This window comes from Oreochromis niloticus, unplaced genomic scaffold, assembly GCF_001858045.2.
Source record: "Oreochromis niloticus isolate F11D_XX unplaced genomic scaffold, O_niloticus_UMD_NMBU tig00001368_pilon, whole genome shotgun sequence".
In the NCBI taxonomy this organism is placed as follows: domain Eukaryota; kingdom Metazoa; phylum Chordata; class Actinopteri; order Cichliformes; family Cichlidae; genus Oreochromis; species Oreochromis niloticus.
In genome coordinates, this window is record NW_020327368.1 from 1 (window position 1) to 19,627 (window position 19,627).

Consider the following 19,627-nt stretch of genomic DNA (forward strand, 5'->3'; position numbering starts at 1 on the left):
TTTTGGTTTTTTCTAGTGCTGTCAGCGTTAATCTCGTTAAAATGACGTTAACACCATAACTGCATCAGCAAATCTCCGTTAGCGAGTTAATGCGGATCGCCCCCGTGCGAGGGCTGCACGGCGTCAACGTGTTAGCGCTGTGCAGCCCATGCACGGGGCGATCCGCGTCGTCGTCATAGTATGAAATGGTTCATCTAAAGGACCTGACCTTTTCAAATAGCCCTCAACGTAATCCTAGAAAAACCTCAAAGAATAACCTTACCTTCATCCTTTGAAGCCTTTCGTGAGAAAATAGTTCTGCAGCCCAAAACATTCAGTCCTGACTCATCATGATACAAGCAGATTTCTTCGGAGTTAGACAGCACAGTAGTTGAACATACCATTTTGCTGTAACATTTAGATGATAAACTCAAAGTATTTAAGCAGGCATGAATGACTTCCTGCCTGTCGTAGTTTCAGATATAGTGTTAGATTGGGTGGCCACCTCTGGTGTATTATCATCACCTAATAGCTGAATGTACAATATCAATCCACGTTCACTCAGTTAATAATTTATTCATTAATCTCCACCTAAACGAGGTGCTACGTTTGTAGCATGGCATGGTTTCGTTTTGAAAAGTCTGACATGGACCTTTTGTTTAATTTGAATTATGAAATATCTAAATGTTATTTTTACTTGATTCTAATCTGCTGCTGAGTCTCTTACACTGATGGGAATGCAAATAACAGAAAACATTTATGTTCCTCACATTGTTCAGTTGGGAAGCAGACATTGAATGCTTTCCACATATTGGCAGAAGTGTTGCTAATAATATAATCTAGTTTATCTTTGATGTTGTATTCGTCACATATAGCTTCAAATTTCTCACAGATTCTGTAACAGTGTGTAATCTTTTGAAGTGGTCAAAGGCCAGCAGTTTGAATTTCAGCTGTATCCTCTCTGTCTCTTTAATTTTAAAACTAGCCAATTTAAAGTCTACAATTTGTTTTCTAGAAGCTTTTTCATACGATTTATCTTGGGGTGCCTTATATGCATCCACAGGTGTGCCACCAATTTACTCAAATGGACTCTACTAACCTAGCAGAAGCTTCTTAAGCTCAGAATGGAATCGTCTGGAGTTTTCTTATTATTAAAGACAGAATAAACTTAGTGTATATTACTATATGATGAAAGTGATCAAAAATAGACAGTGCTTTCTCTCTTTATTGTGACATTAACTATTCAAAAGATACCAACACCTTCCATTTCGGTTCTGGACACTGTGCCGGGCAGTACAGCATGAATGTCCACAGCAGAAAGCCATCACAAATGCATATTAAGTGACTTGATTATTGGTTGCAACCTGCTCCTGTCTGTTGTGGAAAACAAGAGCAAATACAGCCCAGTATGTCTCAGAACAGTTACATCAAAAACAGAGAACCTGTTAAAAACTCAGTTAGTGAGGCTGATCGTGTTCAGTCACTGTGGACATTTGGTTGACCAAAAGATGAAGGGTTTCCTTGTATCACTGCACTGGATACAGAAAGAGCAGAGAGAATACAATAATTTAATAATAATAATTTTATAGCCTATACGTTATCTTAAAGTTCCAACCTTTCTAATGCCATTACAGTATAACTTTATGTTGTGGTCACATGACGGTACAGCATTGTCTCTGCATTTTCTACCCACAGTTTGAACTAAATAACAAATAACACGTGTATTATCACTTACAGACAATGAAACAAACAGAAATCAGAGTGTAAAATTTGAAGCTTTTATTGATGTTAACTTTTTTTAAAGTATTAAAGGAAACCCAAACAGACAAACCCCTCTGAGCAAGCACTAGCGACAGTGGGAAGAAAAACTCCCTTTTAAGAGGGAGAAACTTCCGGCAGAACCAGGCTCAGTGAGGGACAGCCATCTGCCGCGACTGGTGAATGGGTTCCCAAAAGTCCATCAATTAAAAAGAGCCATTATAATTTAAAACTAGCCAATTAAAGTCTACAATTTGTTTTCTGGAAACATTTTCAGTCGATATCATGATGTTTCTTCTACATTACATCAACCTTGTTTTGTCTCCTGGTGCAACAAAACAGTCGGCCTATAAATGAGAAAAAACGACGTATGCAACCTGGTTTCTTCGATAGTTTGGCTGCCTCCTCTATGAAAATGTCAACAATTTTATCGTCGAATCTTGGGATATCTGATTCCATGATTTCCAGAATTAATTCTGGATCTTTCCACCTTTTACACAGGGCTTTGAAAATGACCTTGTGGAAGTTTTTAACTCTTTAAGGGGATTTTATCAATGTCACCCCTTATTTCAGCCCAAATTTTGTTGGTAAGCCTGTTGTAGATGGCAAAAATCCTTTCCGGACTGATGACTATGCCTGATTTTTTTACAAACTTTTCAACCAGCTGTTCCAAACAGATTTCCAGTGAAAATCTGTATTTTCCTCATCCTCGGAGTGTCAGAGGCGCTTTGCGTGGAGTCACAGTTTTTTTCGTGTTCTTCCTCCACAGAAAGCACCTCTGAGTTTTCAGAGGTGCTTTGCGTGGAGTCACAGTCTTTTTCGTGTTCTTCCTGATCCTCTAAATTTTCACAGTCTTTTTCGTGTTCTCCTGATTCTCTAAATTTCACAGTCTTTTTCGTGTTCTTCCTGATCCTCTAAATTTCACAGTCTTTTTCGTGTTCTTCCTGATCCTCTAAATTTTCACAGTCTTTTTCGTGTTCTTCCTGATCCTCTAAATTTTCACAGTCTTTTCGTGTTCTTCCTGATCCTCTAAATTTCAGTGCTGCTTTGCGTGGAGTCACAGTCTTTATTGTCTATTGCAGTTCTGGGCTTGTCAGTTATTGTTTCGTGATTTCGTATGAAAGGGAATTGCCGGTTATTAATCAAGTCAAACTGATTATTCCTGACATCAATCATACCATTAGTGATATTGAGTGTTAAATTACCCACGTTGTGCATTGTTATGTGACTTCGAGAGTTATTGCAAAACGTTTTTTTCTGTGAAAAGAAATAAGGCGCATAGTTTAGTTCTTCCATGACAACTGTGTTGGAAGTCTGCGACCAACATTCAAATTCATGAGCTGCCTCTGTTTCTCTGGGGCCTCTGTTTTGTGCTAGTGTACTTTTCTTGGAGCTTTTTCTTTCTGGATTGTCCTTAATTTTTTACTGCCCATTGTAAAAGATTAATGTGTATTTATGTGCTGACAATTTGTTGTCCCTTTGTTAAAGCTGGCTTTCGAAAATCCATTGGTACAGGGGGTATTTATACCCTCGGTTTTAAACTGAACTCCTTTTAAGTCAGTGACGTACTTGATGTCTTTGAACTTAGCTCCGCCCACTTCGGGTAAAAACGGAAGCGTTGCTTAGCAACCGGTGCACGCGCCTCTGGCTGAATCCGTTCGGAGCAATGACTGTAAAAAACATGGACGACGCGACAGCTCCCCAAAAAGGAAGCCAAAACGTCTCTATCGCCCCTGGTGTCTGGCTGCAGTATAGGTCATAAACCCCGCCTCCTCCATGTTATCGGATGGGACTGGTGTCAGACTAAAATAAATTTATTCTCCTCAGGTAATTTTTTTCCAAAGATTCTTTCTTTTGTTTTCAATAGTTCTCATCATGCTGATTGATGTCCAAGGGGTCTCCTCTCCCATATGATGTTAAATTGGGGTGAAACGTCATCATAACAGCTTTGACTGGCAGCTGCAGTCACGGAGAAACTTGCGTATCTCTGTTCGGGAATAGCAGATAGAGCATAGGCTCTGAGAACGTTTACGTTACGAAAACACGACGGACTGTTTTAACCTGACAGCCTGAGGTGCTCTTCAGTAAACTGGACTACCCGACAGAAGGACCCGAGGCCCCGCTGCACTTTTTCGGTAAATTAAACGTGTTTGTAAGCTAATCCGTAACTACCGTCCTTAGCTAGGTCCTGAGACCTAGCTAGCTAAAATGAGCACTCGGCTGTCGGGGTTCGTTTAGCTAATCTGTGCAGGTGAATGAATTTACCCTGACTAAAGAAATCAAGAGAAACGCCCCGGGCTACTCAGTCACTAATTACTGTTACTGTACTTTTATGACAAGTATTATATTGTAAAAGCAACAGGCTGCACCCTGCTTCAGCTCCTGTGCAGAGTTGAATATTAAATATGTGCAAACAGCAGCATGTTTTCAGTCTCTTGCCACATCTGTAAAGACAGTAACATTTTTTTTTTTAAAAAGCTTGTACTTCAGTAACTCCTCATTAACCAGTAACTATGGATTAAAGTACTGTAGTGTACTGCAATACACTACAGCACCAAGTTCCTGGGGGTGCACATCAGTGAGGACCTCTCCTGGACCACCAACACAGCATCACTGGCCAAGAAAGCACAACAGCGCCTCTACTTCCTGCGCAAACTCAAGCGGGCAAGTGCTCCACCACCCATCCTGACCACATTCTACAGAGGAACCATTGAAAGCATCCTTTCCAGCTGCATCACTGTGTGGGGCGGTAGCTGCACTGACTATAACAGAAAAGCTCTACAGCGCATTGTGAGAACAGCTGAGAGGATAGTTGGTGTACCACTCCCCTCCCTGCAAGACATCTACACCACCCGCCTTGCCCGCAAAGCCATCACAATTGTCAACGATGCAACCCACCCCGCGCACTGTCTGTTCAGCCTCCTGCCCTCCGGAAAAAGATACAGAAGTCTCCGCTCCCGCACTACCAGGCTCACCAACAGCTTCATCCACCAGGCTGTGAGACTGCTGAACTCTCTCCCCTCCCGGCTCCCAGCCAGCAGAACCACCAGACTGGCAGGAGTATAGGAAGACAGACTGGACCCTACCCCCCCCCCACACACACACACACACACACACACACACACACACACACACACTCCACAACAAGGAAACACTCTCCACATTCCTGACTGAAAACGACTACCTCTACATTACAACTGCACACACCTGCTGCTATATATTTTTAGTATTTTCTTTAGCACTATTTATATTATTTATATTACTATTACTGCTGCTACAGTCTTATGCTGCACTAAAACAAAAACACTTACCAACCACAACCTGGGACTACGTCAAGTAGACAAGTACACTACTTTCCAGGGCGCACTGTGGAACACTTTATTATATGTTATGTGTAGGTCCTGTCTTGTTATATCCTGTATGTACCTAAATGTTGTGCATCTGCACTTTATTGTTGTCTATGTCTACGCATGGGACAGTGTGAAACGTAATTTCAATTCCTTTGTATGGCAAGTACATCTGAAGAAATTGACAAATAAAACTGACTTTGACTTTGAATACTGAAAAAAATGTAAGAGAAGAACTTCAGATCCTGAGTGTGTGAGAACAGAGAAAGATCAGCTTTATTTCAGTTTTGAGGGATACAATTTATATTTGAGTTTGATGGTTCTGTTCTCTTTGTGATTACAGGAGCTGCCCTCAGATTCAGACCTCAGCACCACCCAGTGACAGCAGACAGATCATCCAACATGTTAACTGCAAAATGAACTGATGAAAACAGTACAAAGGTTAAAGTACCACATGTGCTGTAGTGAAAGCTGCAGCTGTTTTATTGATAAAGACAAAAAAGGAGTAATCACCCATGTAACTGTGTCACTATATATCAGCATTAACAGGACCACAGTTTGGTGTTTCACAAAGCTGCTGATCTCAGACCTGCACAGCTTCTGTTTTAAACACTTGATGTACTCAGCTGCATGAAGAGCATATGAGATTTTCTCTAACACAATTAAATAAAACCTGATGAAGGTCAAAGGTCGTCACTTGTATGTTGAACTACAAACTTGTGATCTGGAATTCTTTCACAGTTTTTTGCAGATAGTGTGTTATTTACCATAAAATGATTCAGAGTTATTCATACCACAGCAACCAGAGAGGATCATATATTTTTAAATATATAACTTTCTACAGGACTGAATATAATATCTTTATATAAAAGTCCGGAGCCTCTGGGGAGTATCCGAGTATTTATAACATTACACAAACCAAAGGTCTCCATCACAGTGTTCATGAACTGCTGGGTTTATCCATCTCCTGAGGCGGGCCTACGGAGGAGTGCTGAAGATTTCCCTGTGAGGGAGCTGCTGGTGAAGATCATGAGTCCTGCTTGGTCAATGCGATGAGCTTCAGTCTTCCTGGTGTTTCTTAAATGATGCCTCTTTCAGTGGGTCAACAGAACTTATCCTTATCCTTGTTTCCTATATAAGATAACTCTTTATTGTCATTGCACAGTCATACATAGTACAATAGTACAATGAAATTGGAAAACTGTCCTACATCGGCACTACATATAACACAACACGACACGATACGACACATCACAACGCAACACAAACAACACAACACAGTATAATAACTTAGTAATACAAAAGAATAAGTGTATTGTATTGCACACTGTTATTATTGCACATTAATTATTATTTAACTTTGTTATAAATATAAATATTATTATTGTTACTGTTTTTACCATTGTTACCTCCCCTCCCAAAAAGTCCAGGCAGGTAGCCAGTCAGGTCAGCTATTTGCATTGATTAGGGCTATTGCCTTGTTGTAAAAGCTGTCCTTTAGTCTATTTGTTCGGGACCTCAGCAGCCTGAACCTCCTGCCAGATGGCAGCAGCTTAAACACCCGGTGTCCTGGGTGTGTACAGTCCCGTAGGATGCTGCGGCCCTCTTGAGACAGCGAGTGCTGTACAGGTCCTTCAGGGAGGGAAGAGGATGTCCAATGATTTTTTGGGCCATATTGATGACCCTCTGGAGTGCCTTTCTGTGTGCTGTGGTGCAGCTGGAGAACCAAACGCCGATGCAATATGTCAGCACACTTTCAATGGAGCAGTGGTAGAAGATGGTCAGCAGCTCCTTTTTCAGGTCCATTTTTCTGAGGATTCTCAGAAAGTGGAGACGCTGTTGGGCCTTCTTTAAAACCACAGAGATGTTAGAGCTCCATTGGAGGTCTGTGTCTATGTTCACACCCAGAAACTTGAAACTGGAGACCCTTTCCACACACTATATGTGATGAATGAGCTACAGTGCTATCTTAATGTAATATAAAAAACAAAACAGCTGTAATAAGGTATACAATCCTTACTTTGTTGACTGAATATATTATATAAATAATACCCTGGCAATATGAAATGTATATGTAACCAATTTTGTTGAATCATGTCTTTCAGTTTTTATTCAGTTAGATTTTTCTGGGTTTTTTTTTTTGTTAGTTATCGTCTCTCTTTTCTTGTCTATGCGTGGAGCTGTTTGCACATTGTTGGGAAGGATAATACTAAATACTGGGGGCTGCTAATACAGGGAGTGCAGAATTATTAGGCAAGTTGTATTTTTGAGGAATAATTTTATTATTGAACACCAACCATGTTCTCAATGAACCCAAAAAACTCATTAATAGCAAAGCTGAATGTTTTTGGAAGTAGTTTTTAGTTTGTGTTTAGTTTTAGCTATTTTAGGGGGATATCTGTGTGTGCAGGTGACTATTACTGTGCATAATTATTAGGCAACTTAACAAAAAACAAATATATACCCATTTCAATTATTTATTTTTACCAGTGAAACCAATATAACATCTCCACATTCACAAATATACATTTCTGACATTCAAAAACAAAAACAAATCAGCGACCAATATAGCCACCTTTCTTTGCAAGGACACTCAAAAGCCTGCCATCCATGGATCCTGTCAGTGTTTTGATCTGTTCACCATCAACATTGCGTGCAGCAGCAACCACAGCCTCCCAGACACTGTTCAGAGAGGTGTACTGTTTTCCCTCCTTGTAAATCTCACATTTGATGATGGACCACAGGTTCTCAATGGGGTTCAGATCAGGTGAACAAGGAGGCCATGTCATTAGTTTTTCTTCTTTTATACCCTTTCTTGCCAGCCACGCTGTGGAGTACTTGGACGCGTGTGATGGAGCATTGTCCTGCATGAAAATCATGTTTTTCTTGAAGGATGCAGACTTCTTCCTGTACCACTGCTTGAAGAAGGTGTCTTCCAGAAACTGGCAGTAGGACTGGGAGTTGAGCTTGACTCCATCCTCAACCCGAAAAGGCCCCACAAGCTCATCTTTGATGATACCAGCCCAAACCAGTACTCCACCTCCACCTTGCTGGCGTCTGAGTCGGACTGGAGCTCTCTGCCCTTTACCAATCCAGCCACGGGCCCATCCATCCGGCCCATCAAGACTCACTCTCATTTCATCAGTCCATAAAACCTTAGAAAAATCAGTCTTGAGATATTTCTTGGCCCAGTCTTGACCTTTCAGCTTGTGTGTCTTGTTCAGTGGTGGTCGTCTTTCAGCCTTTCTTACCTTGGCCATGTCTCTGAGTATTGCACACCTTGTGCTTTTGGGCACTCCAGTGATGTTGCAGCTCTGAAATATGGCCAAACTGGTGGCAAGTGGCATCTTGGCAGCTGCACGCTTGACTTTTCTCAGTTCATGGGCAGTTATTTTGCGCCTTGGTTTTTCCACACGCTTCTTGCGACCCTGTTGACTATTTTGAATGAAACGCTTGATTGTTCGATGATCACGCTTCAGAAGCTTTGCAATTTTAAGACTGCTGCATCCCTCTGCAAGATATCTCACTATTTTTGACTTTTCTGAGCCTGTCAAGTCCTTCTTTTGACCCATTTTGCCAAAGGAAAGGAAGTTGCCTAATAATTATGCACACCTGATATAGGGTGTTGATGTCATTAGACCACACCCCTTCTCATTACAGAGATGCACATCACCTAATATGCTTAATTGGTAGTAGGCTTTCGAGCCTATACAGCTTGGAGTAAGACAACATGCATGAAGAGGATGATGTGGACAAAATACTCATTTGCCTAATAATTCTGCACTCCCTGTAGTTAATAAAACTTGAACTTTCCATTATAATTTCACTTTATTCTAATATATATATATTAGAATAATATATCCCAAATACTTAGCAATAGAAGGTACTAGATAATAAGATAATTCATTATTATTTGCTTTTATAAATTAAAATTATCTAAAAGATTTTTTCCCCCTTTTTAATTTTATGTCTTTATATGAGAGTTGACTGGAGCTGTTTTTGCAGTGTTTTCAATACAGTAATGACCAGTCAGACTGTACTGGTGTTTTTTAAACTAGAAATAGAAAACCTTAGAGATGTTCCAGAGATGTAGTAAAGGAGGACATAAAGAGGGGACATGAGTATGTGACACTGGAAGTGAGCAGCCCAAAGAAGATGATGACCACCCACCCAAGGCTAGAAGGGTAGTGGTCATTGCTGAGGCCATTGCCCAAGTGAGAGAAAGCAATTCACTCCGAATCTAATGGGTTCTGCTTTTGCACATACTTCCCCTATGTTTAATTAATTTCAGCATGGTAGTTTTTATGTAATATTGCAGAAAGAAAAAGCACATCACCAAAAATTGTAAGGCCGTCTGTTTTGTAAAGTATAATAGAAATAAAGGGGAAAAAAACCAAAAAACCCCCAAAACAGTCCAAGCTAGATTTCAGTCATTTATTCAAAATATTTCCATGACAACTATTGGACAGAAATTACATTAGTGCATATTCAAGGTTATTTTATAAAGGATCTCAGATACATATTGCTCTCATTCAGATTTTTCCAGTATTCAGAGTGATTAGGGTTACACACTAGTGAAGATTAGAAAGAAAATCCTCTCCCTGAGAGAACTAAAAATACAACCCAGTACACACACCACTTTTGTCATCATCATATGGCCAAAGAAAAACAACATAAAATAAAACAAAACAACCCCCCCCCCCCCCCCCCCAAAAAAGAAAAAAATTCTGTAGTTTAGTTTAAGACAGAGAAGAAGTGAAAGTCTATGGCTCAGAACAAAATGCAAAATCCAAGAAATGGTTTCGGTTCCTCTTGAAAAATTAAACTGAAATGTAAGCTTACAATTTATTCATTTACAGGGGTAAATTCAAATTTTGAGTGCAGAGAGAGTGCAACGTACCTTTTCTGAAATTAAAACTCCTTTAAGCACGAGTGAACACAAAGACTCAATACAAAAGTTAAATACCAAACAATAAATTAGGTTCATAAATTAATAAAAACATCTTGAAGCAACAGCTGTAATAACATAAATAAAGAAAACTGAGCTGCTCATCATTCACAAAGACCCCCCGGGCCCCCGGGAAAAAAAAATGGCTACTGTGTTTTATTCCAGTGTTGCAATATCTAGGCTCAACTTCACTATCCTCTGTCCATCAATGTTCGGCAGCATCTCACTCCAGAAGAGAAAGGGGAATAAAGTTTCACAGCCTGCATAACCTGACACAGTGTTTCCTACAAGTCACACACAGAAAAGGCTGCCTGTGCGTGTCATTAAAACCCACATGGACATTAGGTTGTCTGCTCTAAGATAAAGATGTGTGGACGTTGGGTTTTGAGGACCATTCAGTAGCTTGCAGGAGGTTCATTAACCTCTGAAAAGTAATGTCAATGCCAGTATCACTACCAGTATTTCCCATCTAAAGACTGTACACACATTGTTTTCATGTAAACAGATGCATTTTCCTTTCCACACACACTCAGACCTAATTTACAAATCAGTCATCAACCAACATTTCTGAAAAGTCTGAGGACATTTAATGAAATTACGTACCAAACTATTGCTGTCATCGAAGACGTGTTTTTCATTCCCTTAGCATTCAAAAAACAAAAAAACAACAAACAAAAAAAACTATGTTGGGATTTTTTTTTAAGTCCCTTTCCCCTGCCTTGTTTTCACATTATTAGTCCTTATACACAGTTTGCTGACCGTGGCCTCTTTCATCATGCATTATGTGTCTCCTTACGTGGATCCGTCGTACTCGTCTATCCCCTCCCACGGCACCCTCTTCCTCTGACTGACCAGTTCCCAGCGATGAACCGGAGCCTCTTGAATCTAAAAGGTGCAAGCCTCCTGGTCCAGATCCTCTGTTGTTCTCATAGATGAGGATATTGAGGGTTTCTTTGAATATTCGGGCTTCGGGAAACTCAACCTAGAAGCACAGGTGTTTGGGAAAGGGAAAGGTCGCTGAATATTTATTTGCTGTGTACAGCAACCTGAAAATGTGCTTATTTGTAATAAGTATATGTTCAGGGCATAAGCCCAATACTGGTACAGGAATAAGTTTAAAAATCATAATTGCACATCACTTTCAATTAGCCACATGCTTCCTGCCTCTTAATGTAGAAAGCTCAATAAATGACTCCAGTGGGAGGGTTTTCTCTTTGGATTTACTGTAGGTTAATTAAAAGGCTGCCATCATTACCAGTGTAAGTGTATTTCTCAAAAATGTTGAAAATATGCTTTAATATTTATTAAACAATGCTTACTTTGGTCTGCTTCTTCTCTGTAGCATAGACAATGGAAGTGCAGCACACTTCAGCAATCTTGCGGCCTTCGCCATAAAAAGACCAGCAGCAGATCTCATCCCCCAGCACGTCTTTGACAAACAGGACGCGGCCATTAAATCGCAGGACGAGTTTGTCAAACAGTTCAATGTTCTTCAGCAGGTTATCGTCAGAGTTGCTGGTCACAGTAGAGCAAGAAAAAGTAAGCATCTATGAACTTTGTGGATTCATTATCATTTTACAAATCCAAAGCTCTTACCTGGTGTATGAGTATTTGTTGTTTCCTCTGTTGTTCTGCAACTTTACTACTGGCTGTAAGAGCAAGAAAGAGCAACATTAATAAGAGGGTACGTTTAATATAACCTAAAATGAGACAAACACTTAAACTGTTTCTTTCCAGTTAACAGTAAGTGAGGAGCCTTAAACCAAATGGGTCAGTTAAGTAGAAAACACACTGCTGGTGAACAACACAATAAAAACAAAAATAAAATTGCAAGCATCTAGTGCTACACTATTAATTTCCTACAAACGTGTTGAGAAAGTTTCTGGACACAGAAAAGCTTTAGGGCTTTTATTTTGAAATGCACAAGGGAAATGCTGAGTTTCTGTTGACAGGGTAATGCTGTAATTTGTGAAATGGGAACCACACTCTTTACACAGATGTTTTAAGAAAAACAGGTCTGTCTGTAATATACAGGGAGTGCAGAATTATTAGGCAAGTTGTATTTTTGAGGAATAATTTTCTTATTGAACAACAACCATTTTCTCAATGAACCCAAAAAACTCATTAATATCAAAGCTGAATGTTTTTGGAAGTAGTTTTTAGTTTGTTTTTAGTTTTAGCTATTTTAGGGGGGGATATCTGTGTGTGCAGGTGACTATTACTGTGCATAATTATTAGGCAACTTAACAAAAAACAAATATATACCCATTTCAATTATTTACTTTTACCAGTGAAACCAATATAACATCTCCACATTCACAAATATACATTTCTGACATTCAAAAACAAAACAAAAACAAATCAGCGACCAATATAGCCACCTTTCATTGCAAGGACACTCAAAAGCCTGCCATCCATGGATCCTGTCAGTGTTTTGATCTGTTCACCATCAACATTGCGTGCAGCAGCAACCACAGCCTCCCAGACACTGTTCAGAGAGGTGTACTGTTTTCCCTCCTTGTAAATCTCACATTTGATGATGGACCACAGGTTCTCAATGGGGTTCAGATCAGGTGAACAAGGAGGCCATGTCATTAGTTTTTCACCACCATGGTTAATTATTGGCGTTGATCGACTTGGTAGGAATGATGGGACTGACCTACAAACAGGTCAGTGTTTTGGAAGGTTACTAGAACATAACAAATTAAATTCATGTTCAGTTTTGGGTCCATTGTACTCACTGAATTTTGTCCGATTTCTTCCATATTTAGATAAAGGATTGTTTTAAAAAGAGACGGCAGGTTTTGGAGGAGTTCACATCCATGGCACGTGATTAGGGGCGTCCCACGTCTAAGTATCTCCTATTATTAAACAGAATTGATCTGATCTGGGAAGTTGATTGTATTTGATGAAATGTAGTGCCTATAATTTAAAACTCTGTATTGTGGTTTTACTTACAGTCCACCTTTTTGTGATGAAGTTTCAGGCAGAGGGACAGCCCCAGCTCACTACAACTAGCATGTGGAGACAAACTTTATGAAAATGTACAATCAGACCCTCTATTTGCATAAATCACATTTGACATTCCCCAACTCCCCCCAGATGTTTGGCTGGTCCATGCCACCAAACAGCAGCCATCATGAATTCAACTCTAGTCTTCAGCGCTGCTTTCAATGTAAACAACCCCAGATTTCACAGTGCAACTTTTGACAGAAAGTGGAGAGCCTTGCTAACTCCTAATGCTCCTTTAATCACAGATATTGTCAATGCTGCCATCTATTGACCAATAATGGATCTGACAGCAATATTGTGTTTTAGCCAAGACACCATAAAAATGGCTGTATCTACTGTTACATCCCCCATTTCTGAAGTATCATTCTGAAGCCTGAAAATGAGGATTTCTGCCATTTTGGTTTCAAAAACAAAGATGTCAGTAATATGAGCACGGGTGGGTCTGACTGTCAAACCACATGTTCGTGGCTTTCAGGTAGATTTAAATCATCTGCGTTTTTACAGCATGAAAGCTGCATGCATGTTTAATACCGTCCCATTTTTTTCTGTAAATGTTAGAATGAAAAAGTCCCCTTTTTTAAATATATATATGTATTGTAAATGTTTCACAGTCTGTGCAATCAATGATTTTTCTGCCTCCATGTTTTCTTCTGCTTTCATTGAGTCTCTAACATAATAATCTGCAATATTTGATAGTATGTTAAAAAGTACATGCATTTTTCAGAAGTCGTGAAATCTTCTTTAGCACATCACAGGTGGGTGTGTGCTTACTCCTGCAGACATCAGCCAGAGATTGTAAATTCTAGCTAGTATCAATAATTGGCTGAAGGCATATCAGGATTCTGTGCATTTTTAATACTAAATTCTAATTTTCTTCTCCTCTGTAAGAATAGGTGAACTAATATTCTAATCTACAATATTTGATCATGTTGATGAAAATCAGATTTGCTCTCTCTTAGTAAAGGAAAAACATGGGGTGAATTTTAGGCCTAATCTTAAAACCTGTGGATTTTAGAAATATTAGAATTTATTCAGATCTGGAGATACTGTAAATTAGATTCTATTAAGAACTCATGCTTGGAAATGAGAACATATCACACATTTTGTGTCACAGATTATTAGGCAGAGGACTCACTCGCAGGACTCTGAAGTTTAGAGAGAAGGTGAAGGTTCATTTACGATGTGGCACCAAGTGAGAATATATACATATATACAGTGAGACCGATAACACAGAGTTCCAGGGAGTGGAGGGGGGTCCGAAGGGAAGGTCCAAGGCGGGGGGTACACACGCTCCTCTTCAACTTAATCCACAACTCACTCTGAATGTCCACTCCAAAATACTCACGCTCACTCACACACATCCACAGAACTCCAGATGGCAGGGAATCTAGAAGGCCTGTACACAGAGAAAAACAATGTTAGGAGGAAACTCTAGGGGATCACAAGGAATACTTTGAAAGGCTAGGCTACACTGACGCTAGGCAGTGTGACAATCAGCGAGGAAGCAGCCTCTCTTGCCATCTTAAGTAGTCTGCCAGGATCAGTGTGAATGAGCCACAGGTGTGTGTTCAGGGCGGGTTCAGAGGCGGGGAATCAAGGTCCAGTTCCGCCCTGGTGGGAGAGGCGAAGACGAAAAACACACACCACGACCTCTCCAGATCTTGAGAACCATGACATTTTCTATATAATATTAAGAGAAACTTTAAGAAAATAAAATAACTTTGTAATTGGTACGTATCACACTGAAGTGATGTAAATGTGTTTTGGTTTTTTTTGGTTTTTTCTAGTGCTGTCAGCGTTAATCTCGTTAAAATGACGTTAACACCATAACTGCATCAGCAAATCTCCGTTAGCGAGTTAATGCGGATCGCCCCCGTGCGAGGGCTGCACGGCGTCAACGTGTTAGCGCTGTGCAGCCCCATGCACGGGGCGATCCGCGTCGTCGTCATAGTATGAAATGGTTCATCTAAAGGACCTGACCTTTTCAAATAGCCCTCAACGGTAATCCTAGAAAAACCTCAAAGAATAACCTTACCTTCATCCTTTGAAGCCTTTCGTGAGAAAATAGTTCTGCAGCCCAAAACATTCAGTCCTGACTCATCATGATACAAGCAGATTTCTTCGGAGTTAGACAGCACAGTAGTTGAACATACCATTTTGCTGTAACATTTAGATGATAAACTCAAAGTATTTAAGCAGGCATGAATGACTTCCTGCCTGTCGTAGTTTCAGATATAGTGTTAGATTGGGTGGGCCACCTCTGGTGTATTATCATCACCTAATAGCTGAATGTACAATATCAATCCACGTTCACTCAGTTAATAATTTATTCATTAATCTCCACCTAAACGAGGTGCTACGTTTGTAGCATGGGCATGGTTTCGTTTTGAAAAGTCTGACATGGACCTTTTGTTTAATTTGAATTATGAAATATCTAAATGTTATTTTTACTTGATTCTAATCTGCTGCTGAGTCTCTTACACTGATGGGAATGCAAATAACAGAAAACATTTATGTTCCTCACATTGTTCAGTTGGGAAGCAGACATTGAATGCTTTCCACATATTGGCAGAAGTGTTGCTAATAATATAATCTAGTTTATCTTTGATGTTGTATTCGTCACATATAGCTTCAAATTTCTCACAGATTCTGTAAACAGTGTGTAATCTTTTGAAGTGGTCAAAGGCCAGCAGTTTGAATTTCAGCTGTATCCTCTCTGTCTCTTTAATTTTAAAACTAGCCAATTTAAAGTCTACAATTTGTTTTCTAGAAGCTTTTTCATACGATTTATCTTGGGGGTGCCTTATATGCATCCACAGGTGTGCCACCAATTTACTCAAATGGACTCTACTAACCTAGCAGAAGCTTCTTAAGCTCAGAATGGAATCGTCTGGAGTTTTCTTATTAATTAAAGACAGAATAAACTTAGTGTATATGTACTATATGATGAAAGTGATCAAAAATAGACAGTGCTTTCTCTCTTTATTGTGACATTTAACTAATTCAAAAGATACCAACAGCCTTCCATTTCGGTTTCTGGACACTTGTGCCGGGCAGTACAGCATGAATTGTCCACAGCAGAAAGCCATCACAAATGCATTATTAAGTGACTTGATTATTGGTTGCAACCTGCTCCTGTCTGTTGTGGAAAACAAGAGCAAATACAGCCCAGTATGTCTCAGAACAGTTACATCAAAAACAGAGAACCTGTTAAAAACTCAGTTGAGTGAGGCTGATCGTGTTTCAGTCACTGTGGACATTTGGTTGGACCAAAAGATGAGGGGTTTCCTTGGTATCACTGTGCACTGGATACAGAAAGAGACAGAGAGAATACAATAATTTTAATAATAATAATTTTATAGCCTATACGTTATCTTTAAAGTTCCAACCTTTCTAATGCCATTACAGTATAACTTTATGTTGTGGTCACATGACGGTACAGCATTGTCTCTGCATTTTCTACCCACAGTTTGAACTAAATAACAAATAACACGTGTATTTATTCAACTTACAGACAATGAAAACAAACAGAAATCAGAGTGTAAAATTTGAAGGCTTTTATTGATGTTAACTTTTTTTTAAAGTTATTAAAAAGGAAACCCAAACAGACAAACCCCTCTGAGCAAGCACTAGGCGACAGTGGGGAAGAAAAACTCCCTTTTAAGAGGGAGAAACTTCCGGCAGAACCAGGCTCAGTGAGGGGACAGCCATCTGCCGCGACTGGTGAATGGGTTCCCAAAAGTCCATCAATTAAAAAGAGCCATTATAATTTTAAAACTAGCCAATTTAAAGTCTACAATTTGTTTTCTGGAAACATTTTCAGTCGATATCATGATGTTTCTTCTACATTACATCAACCTTGTTTTGTCTCCTGGTGCAACAAAACAGTCGGCCTATAAATGAGAAAAAACGACGTATGCAACCTGGTTTCTTCGATAGTTTGGCTGCCTCCTCTATGAAAATGTCAACAATTTTATCGTCGAATCTTGGGATATCTGATTCCATGATTTCCAGAATTAATTCTGGATCTTTCCACCTTTTACACAGGGCTTTGAAAATGACCTTGTGGAAGTTTTTTAACTTCTTTAAGGGGATTTTATCAATGTCACCCCTTATTTCAGCCCAAATTTTGTTGGTAAGCCTGTTGTAGATGGCAAAAATCCTTTCCGGACTGATGACTATGCCTGATTTTTTTACAAACTTTTCAACCAGCTGTTCCAAACAGATTTCCAGTGAAAATCTGTATTTTTCCTCATCCTCGGAGTGTTCAGAGGCGCTTTGCGTGGAGTCACAGTTTTTTTCGTGTTCTTCCTCCACAGAAAGCACCTCTGAGTTTTCAGAGGTGCTTTGCGTGGAGTCACAGTCTTTTTCGTGTTCTTCCTGATCCTCTAAATTTTCACAGTCTTTTTCGTGTTCTTCCTGATTCTCTAAATTTTCACAGTCTTTTTCGTGTTCTTCCTGATCCTCTAAATTTTCACAGTCTTTTTTGTGTTCTTCCTGATCCTCTAAATTTTCACAGTCTTTTTCGTGTTCTTCCTGATCCTTTAAATTTTCACAGTCTTTTTCGTGTTCTTCCTGATCCTCTAAATTTTCACAGTCTTTTTCGTGTTCTTCCTGATCCTCTAAATTTTCAGTGCTGCTTTGCGTGGAGTCACAGTCTTTATTGTCTATTGCAGTTCTGGGCTTGTCAGTTATTGTTTCGTGATTTCGTATGAAAGGGAATTGCCGGTTATTAATCAAGTCAAACTGATTATTCCTGACATCAATCATACCATTAGTGATATTGAGTGTTAAATTACCCACGTTGTGCATTGTTATGTGACTTCGAGAGTTATTGCAAAACGTTTTTTTCTGTGAAAAGAAATAAGGCGCATAGTTTAGTTCTTCCATGACAACTGTGTTGGAAGTCTGCGACCAACATTCAAATTCATGAGCTGCCTCTGTTTTCTCTGGGGCCTCTGTTTTTGTGCTAGTGTACTTTTTCTTGGAGCTTTTTCTTTCTGGATTGTCCTTAATTTTTTTACTGCCCATTGTAAAAAGATTAATGTGTATTTATGTGCTGACAATTTGTTGTCCCTTTGTTAAAGCTGGCTTTCGAAAATCCATTGGTACAGGGGGGTATTTATACCCTCGGTTTTAAACTGAAATCCTTTTAAGTCAGTGACGTACTTGATGTCTTTGAACTTAGCTCCGCCCACTTCGGGTAAAAACGGAAGCGTTGCTTAGCAACCGGTGCACGCGCCTCTGGCTGAATCCGTTCGGAGCAATGACTGTAAAAAACATGGACGACGCGACAGCTCCCCAAAAAGGAAGCCAAAACGTCTCTATCGCCCCCTGGTGTCTGGCTGCAGTATAGGTCATAAACCCCGCCTCCTCCATGTTATCGGATGGGACTGGTGTCAGACTAAAATAAATTTATTCTCCTCAGGTAATTTTTTTCCAAAGATTCTTTCTTTTGTTTTCAATAGTTCTCATCATGCTGATTGATGTCCAAGGGGTCTCCTCTCCCATATGATGTTAAATTGGGGTGAAACGTCATCATAACAGCTTTGACTGGCAGCTGCAGTCACGGAGAAACTTGCGTATCTCTGTTCGGGAATAGCAGATAGAGCATAGGCTCTGAGAACGTTTACGTTACGAAAACACGACGGACTGTAACCTGACAGCCTGAGGTGCTCTTCAGTAAACTGGACTACCCGACAGAAGGACCCGAGGCCCCGCTGCACTTTTTCGGTAAATTAAACGTGTTTGTAAGCTAATCCGTAACTACCGTCCTTAGCTAGGTCCTGAGACCTAGCTAGCTAAAATGAGCACTCGGCTGTCGGGGTTCGTTTAGCTAATCTGTGCAGGTGAATGAATTTACCCTGACTAAAGAAATCAAGAGAAACGCCCCGGGCTACTCAGTCACTAATTACTGTTACTGTACTTTTATGACAAGTATTATACTGTAAAAGCAACAGGCTGCACCCTGCTTCAGCTCCTGTGCAGAGCTGAATATTAAATATGTGCAAACAGCAACATGTTTTCAGTCTCTTGCCACATCTGTAAAGACAGTAACATTTTTTTTTTTTTTTTAAAAAAAGCTTGTACTTCAGTAACTCCTCATTAATCAGTAACTATGGATTAAAGTACTGTAGTGTACTGTAATACTGAAAAAAATGTGAGAACAGAGAAAGATCAGCTTTATTTCAGTTTTGAGGGATACAATTTATATTTGAGTTTGATGGTTCTGTTCTCTTTGTGATTACAGGAGCTGCCCTCAGATTCAGACCTCAGCACCACCCAGTGACAGCAGACAGATCATCCAACATGTTAACTGCAAAATGAACTGATGAAAACAGTACAAAGGTTAAAGTACCACATGTGCTGTAGTGAAAGCTGCAGCTGTTTTATTGATAAAGACAAAAAAGGAGTAATCACCCATGTAACTGTGTCACTATATATCAGCATTAACAGGACCACAGTTTGGTGTTTCACAAAGCTGCTGATCTCAGACCTGCACAGCTTCTGTTTTAAACACTTGATGTACTCAGCTGCATGAAGAGCATATGAGATTTTCTCTAACACAATTAAATAAAACCTG

At 39.7% G+C, this 19,627-nt stretch overlaps 1 protein-coding gene across 1 annotated transcript; it reads right to left on the reverse strand.

The window, feature by feature from the left end:
- Positions 1–9,504: 9,504 nt before the first annotated feature.
- On the reverse strand, positions 9,505–15,200 carry LOC109200864 (BTB/POZ domain-containing adapter for CUL3-mediated RhoA degradation protein 1). Its single transcript, XM_025904396.1, has 6 exons — positions 15,080–15,200; positions 14,363–14,440; positions 14,180–14,217; positions 11,629–11,681; positions 11,352–11,547; positions 9,505–11,014 (listed from the first exon to the last, which is right to left on the reverse strand). Exons 1-6 carry the CDS (start codon positions 15,198–15,200, stop codon positions 10,766–10,768), a joined length of 735 nt encoding a protein of 244 aa, XP_025760181.1. The 3' UTR covers positions 9,505–10,765.
- Positions 15,201–19,627: the final 4,427 nt, after the last annotated feature.

Excerpts from the sequence above, each read along its gene's own strand:
- LOC109200864 (XM_025904396.1), bottom strand. The coding sequence starts at position 15,200 with ATGGTATGTTCAACTACTGTGCTGTCTAACTCCGAAGAAATCTGCTTG. Across the intron at positions 14,218-14,362 it reads TTTTGGAGTGGACATTCAGA|GAACCTTCACCTTCTCTCTA; the intron begins GTGAGTTGTGGA and ends CACATCGTAAAT. Across the intron at positions 11,548-11,628 it reads AACAAATACTCATACACCAG|CAACTCTGACGATAACCTGC; the intron begins GTAAGAGCTTTG and ends TACTGTGACCAG.